The following is a 16,570-nucleotide window of genomic DNA, read 5'->3' on the forward strand; positions in this document are numbered from 1 at the left end:
GGGGTCTCAACTTACTATTGAGTGATAGAATAGTAAAATACACCAGGTGTAATTTCATCAGCAGTTTTTATTTTGTTATTTCAGTCACTGACAGCTACTTAATTAGCCATGTCATCTACCAATTTTTACATTGTTAGTTAATCTAGCCAGCTATCGAAACTTATAGTAATCATGGCCAACTACCTACCAGCTCACGGGGCCTGACCTCCAGGGAGCCCTGTTGATTTTGTAAGTCATTCTAACTCAGATACAATATTAACATGGCATAAGTCATTCCAAAATGGCTAGAATTGCAGGAAATTTGCTGTAAAACTGCTAAATGTTTCCCTCCGACTCATGACAAAATGTGTAGAATTGCAGGAAATGAACTTTCCTCTCCACCATCAACAGGGGAGCTGCTAAAATATTTTGTACAAGGTGGGGGGCCCCCAACCAAACCTTGCTTAGGGCCCTCAAAGGCTAGAACCGGCCCTGCTTCCTGCAGGCTCCTTGTAAGTAACTATATCATAGTCAGGCATCTACTGTAGGCGCGCCCGTCCCCGCCCCGGTGGAGATGTGTCCTACTGCCTTGGATAAAGTTCAGGATGTGACCAAGCGCCAGGAAACATATGCGCACTGCCAGTCTAACGTTCACCCACAGCTTGTAGCTGTTACCTGTAGAGCAGGTTAGTATTCCTATACCGACAACTGGGAAGGAGACGAACTTCAGACAGAAAGATCAAAGGGGAAAACGAAAATAACAATTTATTTGCTATGCGCATTCCGACTGGGAGGAACTAATTGGACAGACAGGTTGGCCTTTCATTGGGACTCCCGTGTCTACTGCTCCATCTTCTCCACTGCTGTAAGTGCAAACAGAGGGGACATTGGACAGTGACTGCGTCAATGATGGCTGGATGTTGTATGTCGGCCGAGGAGAAGGAGAATCAGAGAATCAATCAGGAGATTGACAGGCAGCTGCGGCGGGACAAGAAAGACTCGCGTAGGGAACTCAAACTGCTGCTATTAGGTGAGAGCTATCACATCTGTCAATAGGTGCACACTGCTTAGTGCATAGCCAGGGCTGTAGCCAGGGTCCAATACATTTGAAGAAAGTTGAAGCTCATTTACTTAATTTCTATACAATTTAAAAACGTTAAAATGCTATTTGGAGAACAAAAACAAGCAAAAATGACCCCAGCCATTATCAATCACATTGGTTGCTGCAGCTTCATTCACCTCAGTCGATCTACAAACACAGCCTATTAGCTGTAGCTGCTACACATGAACTCACATTAACTCAGCACCGGGATTAAAAACTACAATTGAATATGTACAGAGGGGAAAGTATTTTATTAACAAATGGTAAACACATACATTTGCTTGACATGTTTATTGTTGCAGTTGTAAAGCACATTTTATGAAATTCTACACAATTTGCAATGACATGTTAAGTGTGGGTCCCCTGAGCAGGTGCCCTGTGTGCCCAGTCGGTACTTCATGTTTAGATAGCGGGTTTAGTTAGACTAAATTGACAAATTTATCCCCCAAAAATTACTGACATGGGCTAACTGAGTGACTGTCAGTGAAGGAGATATAACAAGAGGAAAACTGTTGACGCACAACCAAGTTTCTAAATTGGCTACTAGGCAAAGCGTGGACCACACCTGGCCATAGGTGTCAAGTCAGGTGAGGAAAGGATCAGTAGGCTAGGCTATCAGTGATGTAGACGTGCTAATACAGTCTGATAATTGTTAGACTATAACACATTTCATATGTTAAGTAATAGGTCTATAATGTGTCCATGCTCATGCTGTGCAGATGTGGGAGCACATTCCTTTTTTTTTATCTCCTTTTAATTTCATTTCCTTCACCCAGACTTCACCCTCCCTCTCCGGATGTGGTTGTGGTGCGCTCTGGCGCTGTTCACTGAGCTTGGCACAGTTGTTCCACATTGTTCCATGTCAGCACTGCACAACTTCTTAACATAGCCTAGAAAAAAAAAGTGTGAGTGCCTAGGCTATTAGCATAACTTAAAAATATATATATTGCCAAGGCTTACTAAATAAACAGTTGTGCTGCTCAGATAGAAGGCGCCTTTGCAAGTAGCCCATTCATAGACAGCAATGTTACACATATACCGTGTATTTACGAACCTGTCTGCCGTAATGTCAATACGCCTCACTTGCAATACGGTTTTGGAAACATTTGGTACTGAACTTTCAAATCGACGAGAAATCATTTTCAAAAAACAAAAGGTTAAATTACTACACACCTTTATAGAGTTAGAGTTCCGGCTCCTTAACCGTACATTATTGGGCTACTTTGTACCCAGTCGAGAGAGGTGAATGAAATTGTATTGGTGAAAAAATGTGTTGGCTTCACTTTCATTGTCAACAGATAGAATAGCTTACTTTACTAACAACTAATAATAACTAACTGCGAAGCTTTCAATTACGAAATGTTGGTGGCTTGCCTTGGGGCGTTGGCCACCGATGTGTTTGTAGTCGCAGGTAGCTGGTGTGCCACGGTTATTTTCTCATGCAAAGTCATGCAAATACAGCCGAGAGTATCGTTTCAGTTTTGCCTGATCAACGCTCCTGGAAAGTGTGCTCCAAACACACACACACACACACACCACACACACCCCCCAAAAGTCTACAATGAAAAAAGAAGGGCTTGTAACGCACATTCTCATATAAACAACTGGATATCTTATGTTTCTAATAGACCTTCACCTGTTAAACACCACAAAACCGTTATAAAAGCCATATCTTATGTTAAGAATACATCAGAATGTGTCAGACATGTCTACAACTTGAATAGCTTTGTTTGCCATATAGCAGACAAACATAGGCCTAGTTGTGCTATAAGGAAAAACCTTAGATGGTGCTCTTCTGTCCAGTGTGTGTGTGAGAGGCAGTGAAGTGTGTGAGCTGCTATGTCCCTGAAGGTATCATTAGACCAGTGACTGCCCACAGTAAAACCCACAGGAGACATTCAGCACATGATAAAAAGGTAAATACTGCAGGGTTTCTGGGCCAGACCAACATATGATCACCATGTGTATTGTGTAACACTTTGAACTATTGCTTGTTAGCATTGGTGAACAGAGGGCATCAGTCATCACCGCAGGCAAAGTAACTTACTTTTCACGTGAGTGTGGTTCAATGGACCACCTCTGTTTTTACACCAGCATCTGCCTCCTCATGCTTCAGTAAGAGACTATACAGATTCTGCAGCAGGGCTTTGTGTAGGCTACTGTCCTCACACCTTAGCTCCCACAAATGAGGAAGTGGAGGTTTGTGTGTCTGTTTGTGTGGTCAGGGGGGCAAGCTGGGTGGTTATGGTTATAGCTAATGCCAGTAATGCCCACAGCTGAATGCTCCTCTGAGCGGGGGAGGGGCCAGCTGGGCAGGCAGAGACAGACAGACAGACAGACAGACAGACAGACAGACAGACAGACAGACAGACAGACAGACAGACAGACAGACAGACAGACAGACAGACAGACAGACAGACAGACAGACAGACAGACAGACAGACAGGGAAGCGGACTGGTGGTGGTAACCACAGTGGTACTACTGGTATGGTAATAACCCTATTTCACTATTACATCACCGTGTAAACCAAGGGGGAATAACATATGACCTTGCGCTCCAGATGAGGGCTGAAATCCAATTCAATCCGTCGTAGTAAGAAACTAATAGCCTGAATCTCTTTTAGAATATTCTTGGTTTTGGTTAAAACAAACTACTAACAGTTTAACTTAAACCAGATAGAAACTGTAGAAATTATCATTTACCTTTGTATATATTTTCAAAATAATTCATAATTCTTTGAACTATAACCTGACATGTCAACTTCTAAACACGGGATGTTAAAGGGATAGTTCAAATTACAAAATTACATTTGTTTCCTTACCCTATAAGCAGCCTATGGACAAGGTAGACCAGAAATCCATGCTTTGGTTTAGTTTCCCTTGTGTGGTTTCCAAATGCTAATGTTTTAGCATTTGTGGCACAAATCCCATTCAGGTCATGGAACCGATATTAGCATGTTCAAATTGTCACGACTGTCTGAAGAATGGGACCAAGGCGCAGCGTGTGTTTCGTTCCACATTTTATTTAAACTGTGAAACTATGCAAGACATACTAATAAACAAACCGTGACGAAGAGGAGCAATATACACTTACTCAAAATAATCTCCCACAAACCCAGGTGGGAAAAACAACCACTTAAATATGATCCCCAATTAGAGACAACGATGACCAGCTGCCTCTAATTGGAGATTATGACAAAAAACAACAACATAGAAATACAACAACTAGAACCCCACATAGAAATACATAAACTAGACAAAAAACCCAACATAGAAAAAAGAAACTAGAACCAACATAGACATAAATAAACTAGACAAAACCCTCTGTCACGCCCTGACCTACTCTACCATAGAAAAATAAAAGCTTTCTATGGTCAGGACGTGACACAAATCTTCTATAAGTGACTTTGTTGAGCTTCACAATCAAATGTAGATACTTTCGGATTATTTGAACTATCATGCAAACACACAGGCAGCTTTTAAAATTGCACTGTAAAGTTACAGAATAGATGTCCCAAATTCTATACATATCTGAGAGGATTGGACAGGTGTAAGCCATACAACATCATTTCTAGTAGCCTATTAGAGGGCAAGTTGGAGCTACTGTCATATCGCTTAAACCTGTCACATCCTCTCACATCACGACAATTGTCTAGGGGGCAGGGACTAGGGGTTGTTTCTGGATAATGCCCTTAAATCTCCTGCCTGCTTCTCCAAACATTGCTATGAAATCTTAACCTTTGACCCATGTCTCCCTGTTGAGACTGCCTGGCAGACTGAATCATGCCTTCACATCCTATATTAGAGATTCATTCAGAGAAAATTTTACAGTGATGTGCTCAAACATACAGTGCATTCAGAAAGTATTCAGACCCCTTGACTTTTTCAACATTTTGTTTCGTTACAGCCTTATTCTAAAATGTATTAAATAGTTTGTTTTTCCCATCATGAATCTACACACAATAGCCCATTATGACAAAGCAAAAACATGTTTTCAGAAATGTTTGTGAAAAAAACGGAATAATCACGTTTACATAGGTATTCAGACCCTTTACTCAGTACTTTGTTGAAGCACCTTTGGCAGCGATTACAGCCTCGAGTCTTCTTGGGTATGACGCTATAAGCTTGGCACACCTGAATTTGGGAAGTTTCTCCCATTCTTCTCTGCAGATCCTCTCAAGCTCTGTCAGGTTGGATGGAGAGCGTCGCTGCACAGCTATTTTCAGGTCTCTCCAGAGATGTTCGATCGGGTTCAAGTCCGGGCTCTGGCTGGGCCACTCAAGGACATTCAGAGACTTGTACCCAAGCCACTGCTGTGTTGTCTTGGCTATGTGCTTAGGGTCGCTGTCCTGTTCGAAGGTGAACCTTCGCCCCAGTCTGAGGTCCTGAACGCTCTGGAGCAGTTTTCATCAAGGATCTCTCTGTACTTTTCTCTCGTTCCCTGAATCTCCCAGTCCCTGCCGTTGAAAAACATCCCCACAGCATGATGCTGCCACCACCATTACATTTTTTTATTTCACCTTTATTTAACCAGGTAGGCCAGTTGAGAACAAGTTCTCATTTACAACTGTGACCTGGCCGAGATAAAGCAAAGCACTGCTACAAAAACAACAACACAGAGTTACACATAAACAAACGTACAGTCAATAACACAATAGAAAAATCAATGTACAGTGTGTGCAAATGTAGAAGAGTAGGGAGGTAAGGCAATAAATAGGCCATAGAGGCAAAATAATTACAATTTAGCATTAACACTGGAGTGATAGATGTGCAGATGATGATGTGCAAGTAGAGATACTGGGGTGCAAAAGAGCAAGAGCATAAATAACAATATGGGGATGAGGTAGTTGAGTGTGTTATTTACAGATTGGCTGTGTACAGGTACAGTGATCGATAAGCTGCTCTGACAGCTGATGCTTAAAGTTAGAAAGGGAGATATAAGGCTCCAGGTTCAGTGATTTTTGCAATTCGTTCCAGTCATTGGCAGCAGAGAACTCGAAGGAAAGGCGGCCAAAGGAAGTGTTCAGATTTGGGGATGACCAGTGAAATATACCTGCTGGAGCGCGTGCTACAGGTGTGTGTTGCTATGGTGACCAGTGAGCTGAGATAAGGCAGGGCTTTACCTAGCAAAGACTTATAGATGACCTGGAGCCAGTGGGTTTAGCGACGAATATGTAGTGAGGGCCAGCCGACAAGAGCATACAGGTCGCAGTGGTGGGTAGTATATGGGGCTTTGGTGACAAAACGGATGGCACTGTGATAGACTACATCCAGTTTGCTGAGTAGAGTGTTGGAGGCTATTTTGTAAATGACATTGCCGAAGTCAAGGATCGGTAGGATAATCAGTTTTACGAGGGTATGTTTGGCAGCATGCGTGAAAGAGGCTTTGTTGCGAAATAGGAAGCCAATTCTAGATTTAATTTTGGATTGGAGATGCTTAATGTGAGTCTGGAAGGAGAGTCTAACCAGACACCTAGGTATTTGTAGTTGTCCACATATTCTAAGTCAGAACCATCCAGAGTAGTGATGTTAGTCGGGCTGGCGGTTGCGGGCAGCAATCGGTTGAAGAGCATGCACTTAGTTTTACTAGCATTTTAAAGCATTTGGAGGCCACGGAAGGAGTGTTGTATGGCATTGAAGCTCGTTTGGAGGTTTGTTAGCACAGTGTCCAAAGAAGGGCCAGATGTATACAGAATGGTGTCGTCTGCGTAGAGGTGGATCAGAGACTCACCAGCAGCAAGAGCGACATCATTGATATATACAGAGAAGAGAGTCGGCCCGAGAATTGAACGCTGTGGCACCCCCATAGAGACTGCCAGAGGTCCGGACAACAGGCCCTCAGATTTGACACACTGAACTCTATATGAGAAATAGTTGGTGAACCAGGCAAGGCAGTCATTTGAGAAACCAAGGCTGTTGAGTCTGCCGATAAGAATGCGGTGATTGACAGAGTCGAAAGCCTTGGCCAGGTCGATGAAGACAGCTGCACAGTACTGTCTTTTATCGATGGCGGTTATGTTATCGCTTAGGACCTTGAGTGTGGCTGAGGTGCACCCATGACCAGCTCGGAAACCAGATTGCATAGTGGAGAAGGTACGGTGGGATTCGAAATGGTCGATGATCTGTTTGTTAACATTCAAAGATTTTAGAAAGGCAGGGCAGGATGGATATAGGTATATAACAGTTTGGGAATTTGCAGCTCTTTCAGAACATAAGCTGTCTGGATTTTGGGGAAGGAGATTGTGCCAGGTCTGGACACTGTGCTAACAAACCTCCATTATTGACCATAGGGATGGTGCCAGGTTTCCTCCAGACGTGATGCTTGGCATTCAGGGTAAAGAGTTCAATCTTGGATTCATCAGATCAGAGAATCTTGTTTCTTATGGTCTGAGAGTCCTTTAGGTGCCTTTTGGCAAACTTAAAGTGGGCTGTCATGTGCCTTTTACTGAGCAGTGGCTTCCGTCTGGCCACTCTACCATAAAGGCCTGATTGGTGGAGTGCTGCAGGGATGGTTGTCCTTCTGGAAGGTTCTGCCATCTCCACAGAGGAACTCTGGAGATGACCAAAGCCCTTCTCTCCCGATTGCTCAGTTTGGCCGGGCGGCCAGCTCTAGGAAGAGTCTTGGTGCTTCCAAACGTCTTCCATTTAAGAATGATGAAGGCCACTGTGTTCTTGGGGACCTTAAATGCTGTGCCTCAACACAATCCTGTCTCTGACCTCTACAGATAATTCCTTGGACCTCATGGCTTGGTTTCTGCTTTGACATACACTGTCAACTGTGGGACCTTTTATAGACAGGTGTCTACCTTTCCAATTCATGTCCAATTAATTGAATTTACCACAGGTGGACTCCAATCAAGTTGTAAAAACATCTCAAGGATGATCAATGAAAACGAGATGCACCTGAGCTCAATTTCGAGTCTCATAGCAAAGTCTGTAAATAAGGTTTCTCTTGTTTTTTTAAACCTGTTTTCACTTTGTCATTATGGAGTATTGTGTGTAGATTAATTGAATCCATTTTAGAATGAAGCTTGACGTAACAAAATGTGGAAAAAGGGAAGGGGTCTGAATACTTTCTGAATGCACTGTACATTCATACAACATATTTGTTGAACCAGCTCAGGCTGGTAGTGTGTGAGGACGTGGTGTTCTTGCAGTAGGACTCGGAGAGGAATGCTAGCAGCGAGAGTGTGTGATGGGGTCTGCAGAGAGGAGCTGAGAGAGCCGATAAACATGTCCAAACAACCACAGACAGAACCTCTGACAGTCTACAGAGCATCACCCTCCCTCACCCTCACACCACACACACACACACACTTCTCTTTGCCCAACAGATTGGCCATCACAGTAACACATACGCACGCAAGATTGTGCACACACACAAATGTAGGTTCTTATGCAGCCCATTTTTTTGCCTGAAGACTCATTCTGAATTGTATTCTTCTGCTCTAGCAATCACTCCATAAGAAAGGCTAGTAGGTGTGGCGTTTGTGGATGGGTAGTCAGGCTAGCTCTTTTTAACTGCAGGTTCAACAATGTTAGTTTTTCTTTAAATACAATGATCAGTTCACACACTTTGCCCTTTAGTGATGCTGGGTGACCTATGGGTGGGTAGCCAAATAATTACCAACTTTATCTTCCCGGTGTTCATTTTTTTGACACAAGATCAGGAATCACTGAGAGTGAACAGTTTCCAGAGTATAATTCATCATCAACAATCATCTACTATATATTTTTGAAGGCAATGGCCAATAGAAATGGTCAAATCAAGGGTTTTCTGCATGGATGGGATGCTGCATGTATACTGAACAAAAATATAAACGCAACATGCAACAATTTCTAAGATTTACAGGAAATCAGTCAATTTAAATACATTAATTAGGCCCTAATCTAAGTATTTCACATGACTGGGAATACAACCATTTATCTGTTGGTCACAGATACCTTAAAAAAAGGTAGGTTGTGGATCAGAAAACCAGTCAGTATCTGGTGTGGCCACCATTTGCCTCATGCAGCCCGACACATCTCCTTTGCATAAAGGCAGATCAGGCTGTTGATTGTGGCCTGTGGAATGTTGTCCCACTCCTCTTCAATGGCTGTGGGAAGTTTCTGGATATTGGCGGGAACTGGAACACACTGTCGTATACGTCAATCCAGAGCATCCGAAACATGCTCAATGGGTGACATGTCTGGTGAATATGCAGGCCATGGAAGAACTGTGACATTTTAAAACATGAGGTGATGGCGGCGGATGAATGGCACAACAATATCTCTGTGCATTCAAATTGCCATCAATTGTGTTCGTTGTCCGTAGCTTATGCCTGCCCATACCATAACCGCATCACCACCATGGGGCACTCTGTTCACAACGTTGACATCAGCCAACCACTCACCCACACAACGCCATACACCCTGTCTGCCATCTGTCGGGTACAGTTGAAATCCGTGAAGAGCACACTTCTCCAGCGTTCCAGTGGCCATTGAAGGTGAGCATTTGCCCACTGAAGTCTGGTACGACGCTGAACTTCAGTCAGGTCAAGACCCTGGTGAGGACCTGTTGTGAGACAAAACTGCACATTTTAGTGGTCTTTTATTGTCCCCAGCACAAGGTGTACTTGTGTAATGATCATGCTGTTTAATCAGCATCTTGATATGCAACACCTGTCAGGTGGATGGATTATCTTTACAAAGAATAAATGCTCATTAAAGGGATGTAAAAAAAATTCTGCACAACATTTTAGAGAAATACATTTTTTGTGCAAATGGAAAATTGAACTGGAAATCATAAAGTTCTTCGATGATGGGTGGTGGGCTTTGTGTTATATTATATTTTTTAAAAGTAGGGGTCTGAAAGAATGCATAATTAATGTTAGCATAAAATAGTAGGTGTATTGGCCTATAGCTAAATCCTGTTCTGTTCTCTGTGTGAAGGTCCTAATGGATGGAATTAAGTTGGTATATTAATATAATTAATATAACTCATTGTATTTATTTGGAAAACTTTCTAATCTCAATGGCAAAACGATGGATCAGCCCTCTCCAGTACAGTGTTTAAAATATAATTCAATGGAACATTGATATTGTATCTCTATGGTTTAATAGGTCATGAGGGTAAGTGTCAATACCAGCTCCCCCTGTGACTGCTTTGGACAGTTGTACATGCTAACTCTCCCTTTTGATTGGTCAACTTAATATTCACAAGTGCCTGTGACCTCTTTGATTGGTCATGGTCAGGCACAAGTCCCTGCCCATTATGTCTGACTGATGGATGGATGTGGCAGCTTATTGAGGACAGGTTTTCATGTTGTTCTCATTAGGATATTGACTGGCTAATTTTTGAAAGTCAAATTCATTCAAATTTGTCAAAGCCTATGTACAGATGTCTGCAAATACAGTTTCCTTAGCAACAACTTACTTATTTGGTTTTAGTCTCTTTGAAACCCTCCATCGCAACTCTCACACGTACAAACACACTGTAAAGAAGCATTTTTGAAGACCACTTCCATTGTCCTCCAAGAGTAGCTTAATGTTTGGCTGGAAGGTGGGTGTTTGAGTGAGGTGCATTGGATTCACAAGCAACTAAAGACAGAGGAGACCCAGCAACAGAAGAACTTGTGTTCTGAATCTGTTGGTGTCTGGTGTGTGTTGGCAGCATTTATTCCTATGCTGACATGTTTAAATCCCGAGGGGCTCCAGGAACTGTGACTAAATGGTGGTCAGGAATGAGCCCGTCTTTGACTTCCTCTCAGAAACGACGCTAAACAGTTTACAGAACGAGAGAAGACTGTTACCCAGCTGGCCCCCTCTTTAAACAGCATACTTCTCAAGAACATGCTTCTCTCCTCTCCCCATCCCCCTTTCTCGCCTCTCTTTCCTTTCGCTCGTCTCTTTTTCACCTCGGGCCTATCCAGGTGAATTCCTCTAAACTGACAATCCGGAGTCACTTTCTTCCATTTCTCAACCACTTCAAGAGAAGTTAACAATCTGGTTGCAACAAGAGTTATGTTTAATACATGCTCCGTTACAGCTCTTCCCTGTTTTGGGTCTACGAGTGTCTTCATAATATATTTTTGATCAAGATCCCTATTCTATTCGTCAATGAATCTGCCAATCATGTATGGCCTCAGAGCAGTTCACTTAATATGTGTTGCTGTTGCCCGACTCATTTGATAATGTGTGTGTGTGTGTGTGTGTGTGTGTGTGTATCAGTGCTGTGATTGGGGGATGAGGTTCAACCTAATCCTGCCATAGTGCTGATATAATGCGTCCAGATTTATATTTTCAGAGGCACAGAAACAAAAAGCTGGGAGTGAAGGCTGCCGTGCTGCTAGAGCACTGCTGCTGCTGGGATACATACAAAGGACAGAGGCCCTGGCTCTAAGGTCTCCTTGTCAACTAGACACACACACTACTCATTGTTCTTACAGTGTGTGTTTACATCCTGGTGTGGTTGTTTTGTGATGGAGTTAACCGCGGGTGATTCATAGAGCAGCGCAGGTGGGGTTATACAGTCACAGGCTCTGCTGTTCTATCTGCTGGACACTCATTGCTCTCCTGGCCCTCTCCTCTTCCCTGGGCCCTACTCATTCCTCTGCAGCTGTAGTAGCATGTATTGGCAACTCACTGAAGACCACATTAAGTGTTTCCCTGTGACTTCAGCAGACCTGGAATTCTTATATATTTTGTATGCTTTATTGGGACAGTTATGATGAATGAATCAGAAAGGGAGACAGGCCATTGGGAAGGGGGGACGCAGAGATCAAACCCCCGTCTCCGGCGGGGAGAGGTATACACTGTATCTAGAGCCAGGAGCTTTACCGCTAGACCACGGGCTCTGCACTGCTCTAGTGCAGGTCCTGTTGGATAATGAGATTGAGTACTTTGGCTTTTGATATGTCGCTGTTGGTGGACCAGGTGCTGAGCGTATCTAGTTGCTTCTGCATTGATGATGGTTGCTGCAGCTTGCCTGTTTCAAGTCTATTTATGTCACTGACATATTTCCACACAGGGTCAGTAGCCTTTTATGCAGCATCATTGATGAGGGCAAGGAGTAGGACTGGGCCAAATAGAGTGCCTTGGGGAACACCACATGTAAGGGGCTGTATTGTGATCAACCCTGTCTCTTTCCTCCATCCTTTCTGTCAGGTACTGGAGAGAGTGGGAAGAGCACCTTCATTAAACAGATGAGAATTATCCATGGCGCCGGCTACTCAGACGAGGACAAGCGCGGCTTCACCAAGCTGGTGTACCAGAACATCTTCACTGCCATGCAGTCCATGATCCGCGCCATGGAGACCCTCAACATCCCCTTCTCTGATGCCCAGAATAAGGCAAGAATCCCAGCAACATTACACTTCAGCCCTACCTCAGTACTGGCTGATCACAGAGCCAAAGACTTTTGTTTTCCTTTGTGAAGTGTTTTAAAGCCTTTTTCCGTTGCGTGCCCTAAGGAACAGGCCCCAACCATCTTGTTTGCTCCCTCCCTCCCAGGGCTATGCCAGCATGTTGAGTGAGGTGGAGGTGGACATGGTGAATGATCTGGAGAGAGGCCACGTGGACGCCATCAGGAGCCTGTGGATGGACAGTGGAGTGCAGGAGTGCTACGACCGTCGCAGGGAGTACCAGCTATCTGACTCCGCCAAATAGTGAGTAGACTTAGGTCATAGGGCCAGGAGTTTTTCTTGAACTGGTCATGATCAGGAAAACCACAGGTCAGGTAACTTGGCCTTAGCCAAAGACAACATGTCTATTGCCAAAAAGTAATGACACTATAACGTAAGACTGCAAAGCCGTAAAAAATGTTAGTCCCTGAGCCAAGTGGTTGCTTCCAGTCCTGTTGTGTTGAGGGGGCTGTTGTGAGTGGGTCGTGTGAGTGGGGCTGTTGTGAGTGGGTCGTGATGCGGTGATTATTGAGACCAGGGGGCTGTTGTGTGTGGGTCGTGATGCGGTGATTATTGAGACCAGGGGGCTGTTGTGTGTGGGTCGTGATGCGGTGATTATTGAGACCAGGGGGCTGTTGTGTGTGGGTCGTGATGCGGTGATTATTGAGACCAGGGGGCTGTTGTGTGTGGGTCGTGATGTGGTGATTATTGAGACCAGGGGGCTGTTGTGTGTGGGTCGTGATGTGGTGATTATTGAGACCAGGGGGCTGTTGTGTGTGGGTCGTGATGTGGTGATTATTGAGACCAGGTCCAGTGACTCCCATTCTTGTGTCCAGGTGAGAGTTGTGTTGAAGTCATCAGTGGGTGCGTCTTCACAAATTGGCGCGTCAGGTGTGGGGCATTGAAGACTATTTCAATCATTTTGTGGGTAGTTTCGAGTCTCGGGTGTATGGGGGGGATGTTTGTCAGGACAGGGAGTCAGGAAAGCGGGTAGATCGTTGTGTGTCAGTGATGATGTGCTTGGCGCCGTTTAGCTGGGTCAACTCTGTGTGCGTGTGACAACCTTGACCAGACAGGTGCACAGTACTCTGCCGTTCAATGAACCTGAATTAAAGATGAAACCTGTGCTGCTGCAACGTTTCCCCTGCACGCTGTATAAGAGAACTAAATCAATATTCATACTGGAATGTGAATATGCTGCCAACAAGCCCTGTTTATTTAAATGGACAATATTTGGACTCTAGCTGGGTTTTCTTCAGCGTATACCAATGTAAAGTGTGTATATCATTGGTTGTGGTATCATTGTTCTTCTCTTCTCTCGGCGAGCACACATCATTCCTTTAAACTTTCTCTTCATGTGTTGTTCAGTTATCTGAGTGACATGGACAGGATCGCAGAGCCCTCCTACCTGCCCACCCAGCAGGACATCCTGAGGGTTCGAGTACCTACAACGGGCATCATCGAGTACCCCTTCGACATGGAAAACGTCATCTTCAGGTGAGGGACACTTTGGTTCTCCAATCGCCACGAGAAACACTACAGACCCATTTCCTGTCTGTGTCATGACAAGTTGCGTGGGCAGTTCCAAATCAGAAAGGGGTGTGTTAACATGGGAGTGGATAGAGAATGTTTTCATGGTCATCAGTCACTGTTAAGTTTAGCAAGATCCCAACTTCAGCGTTAGCTATCCTGCTACAGAGCTTTTTGGCTGATGCGCGCGTCACTCGAATGAGACGTTTGCTTGCAAACAACAAATATGTCTGCTGTCTATTGGTATACAATAAGCAGCGCTCCAATCATTGGCTTGTTGTGACAGGATGGTGGACGTGGGGGGTCAGAGGTCAGAGAGGAGGAAGTGGATCCACTGCTTTGAGAACGTCACATCCATCATCTTCTTGGTGGCGCTTAGTGAGTACGACCAGGTGCTGGCTGAGTGTGACAACGAGGTGAGCTCCCGTCAGTCAGAGCAGTTACCGGGCCTTTGCCTGATACACTTGCAGGCCGCATTCGCTGAGCTAGCACTCTGTCGTGTGAAATTGATGAGTAAAATAAGCTATTAAGTGAAATGTACACATTACTCACATGTACTCACATTAAAATGCATAAGTTAAATGTATCTCACAAATTCGACGAGTATGGGCCATCACTTACTGTATGTGCATCAACTTCCCCTAGAACCGTATGGAAGAGAGCAAAGCCCTCTTCAAGACCATCATCACATACCCCTGGTTCCAGCGCTCTTCTGTAATCCTTTTCCTCAACAAAACTGACATCCTAGAGGAGAAGATCACACACTCCCACCTTGTCAACTACTTCCCAGAATACACCGGTAAGCTCTAGTAGTGTTTGTGTTGTGTGTGACCGCTATACTGATTTGTATAGCTACTGTATATAGCCTGTCTTTTTCCTGTTGTTTTATTTCTTTACTTACCTATTGTTCACCTAATACCTTTTTTGCACTATTGGTTAGAGCCTGTAAATAAGCATTTCACTGTAAGGTCTACACCTGTTGTATTCAGCGCACGTGACAAATAAACTTTGATTTGATTTAGTAAGTGAACACATTACTTAACACACACACACACACGTGACCAACCTGGTATCAAAAACAGGCTGCCACATGACTCAAAAACATGTTAGCCCACTGAGCTAAAGCCTAGGCATTCGGTTCTGGGAGCTAACACATTTCCAAGTCTCAGGCAAGGTTACTCATCACGAGTGTAGTTCATCCAGCAACCTCCTCTAGGCACACACGCCATAACTAAAGCTCTTCGTTTCCAGGGCCACAGAATGACCCTAAAGCAGCCAGGGAGTTCATCCTGAAGATGTACCAGGAGCAGAACCCAGACAGAGAAAAGACTGTCTACTCCCACTTCACCTGCGCCACCGACACAGAGAACATCCGCTTTGTCTTTGCTGCTGTCAAAGACACCATCCTCAGACACAACCTCAAGGAGTTCAACCTGGTTTAGAGGAGAGCTAGGGCTCCTGCAAGGTTAGGAGACATCTAGACTGGTCCGAGATGATGTGCTTCAGCCAACTTCTCTATCGTTGACATGAGTTGGTTAAAGCACATACAGATCTGGGATCTGGCTAGGAGACCTGAGAGTAGATGTATAGGGTTAGGTTGGGAGGTCAGATTGATGTGCTAGAAGAATATGCTCGGACTGCCAGATTTGTAGTGCGGTTTTTCTTGTCCAGGGTGCTTTTTAGGTTGAGCATCTATACCAAGAGAAAAGCTCCTCTAGATAACTTTTCAAAAGGATGAAAATTCTACTCATATGTATAGTGACAGGGCTGCCAACGTTACGTTTTATTAAGTAAAATATATTTTTATTGTATGGTCGTCATACCAAAAACGTTTTTTCTTTGAAATGGACGACTTTAATTTATTTGTTGTGGAGTTAGCACAGAGGGAGGAGTTAAAGTATAGCACCTTTTGATTTATGTAAAACTATGATCTAACAATTACATACAACACTCCTCAGGATATCTTTCCTTGAGCATTAGTGATGACAGTGAGAGTGCAAGTGAAATTGTGAATTCAGTCCAAGTTTTTTACTTGTTTAAATGTGAGCAACACTTGGCTGTAAAAATGCAATGTTTTCATACAGATACTGTATTTATGTACTCCGTCTTATATCTAAACGGCGAAGACGTGCATATTTTAGCCAAGTAATCAGTCTAAAGTGCCTTGTTTGTGAGAGGAATAACAGAATAATTCCAGTGAACTATAGGGACATTTACCGGAGACCTTCATTTAGGAGCAAATCCTTACTTCCACTTGATTCAAATTTTCAGTTGGTGTCAATGGGAAACTAAGTGAAAATTCAAATATGAAGTGGGAGTTATTTATGCACTTTGGGGTGAATCCTATGAATAGGTATTCCTAACAACTGATTTTGGGTCATGAAAGAATTCTCCATTCATAGATTATGACCACTTAAATATGTGCATCAAGTCATTTCTACATTGTTACATTTCAATAAATTGTTAGTCAAATATACAATTTTTATTGGTTCGTCTCAGATTAAAAAGTGTCAAGCAGAACTTGGAGAAATATGTGCTGATTGTATGTCTTTGTAGATCCCATCATGACAGAAAGACC

General features: G+C 43.7%; 1 protein-coding gene and 1 long non-coding RNA gene across 2 annotated transcripts; one reads left to right on the forward strand and one right to left on the reverse strand.

Moving 5' to 3' along the window:
* Positions 1-580: 580 nt before the first annotated feature.
* Positions 581-16,518, forward strand: LOC106580085 (guanine nucleotide-binding protein subunit alpha-14). Its single transcript, XM_014160718.2, has 7 exons — positions 581-1,009; positions 12,227-12,411; positions 12,572-12,726; positions 13,831-13,959; positions 14,279-14,408; positions 14,638-14,791; positions 15,244-16,518. The coding sequence occupies exons 1-7, from the start codon at positions 886-888 to the stop codon at positions 15,432-15,434; spliced, it is 1,068 nt and encodes a 355-aa protein (XP_014016193.2). The 5' UTR covers positions 581-885; the 3' UTR covers positions 15,435-16,518.
* On the reverse strand, positions 1,314-2,470 carry LOC123729128 (uncharacterized). The gene is made up of 2 exons (XR_006760862.1): positions 2,255-2,470; positions 1,314-1,971 (listed from the first exon to the last, which is right to left on the reverse strand). It is a non-coding gene; the product is annotated as an uncharacterized lncRNA (long non-coding RNA).
* Positions 16,519-16,570: the final 52 nt, after the last annotated feature.

This window comes from Salmo salar, chromosome ssa20 (assembly GCF_905237065.1).
Source record: "Salmo salar chromosome ssa20, Ssal_v3.1, whole genome shotgun sequence".
Classification (NCBI taxonomy): domain Eukaryota; kingdom Metazoa; phylum Chordata; class Actinopteri; order Salmoniformes; family Salmonidae; genus Salmo; species Salmo salar.

What these genes read in the sequence shown, in the direction of transcription:
- LOC106580085 (XM_014160718.2), top strand. Translation starts at nt 886, where the DNA reads ATGATGGCTGGATGTTGTATGTCGGCCGAGGAGAAGGAGAATCAGAGA. An exon ending in ATGGAAAACGTCATCTTCAG is followed by an intron (nt 13,960 to 14,278) that starts GTGAGGGACACT and finishes TTGTTGTGACAG; the next exon opens with GATGGTGGACGTGGGGGGTC. An exon ending in CTACTTCCCAGAATACACCG is followed by an intron (nt 14,792 to 15,243) that starts GTAAGCTCTAGT and finishes CTTCGTTTCCAG; the next exon opens with GGCCACAGAATGACCCTAAA.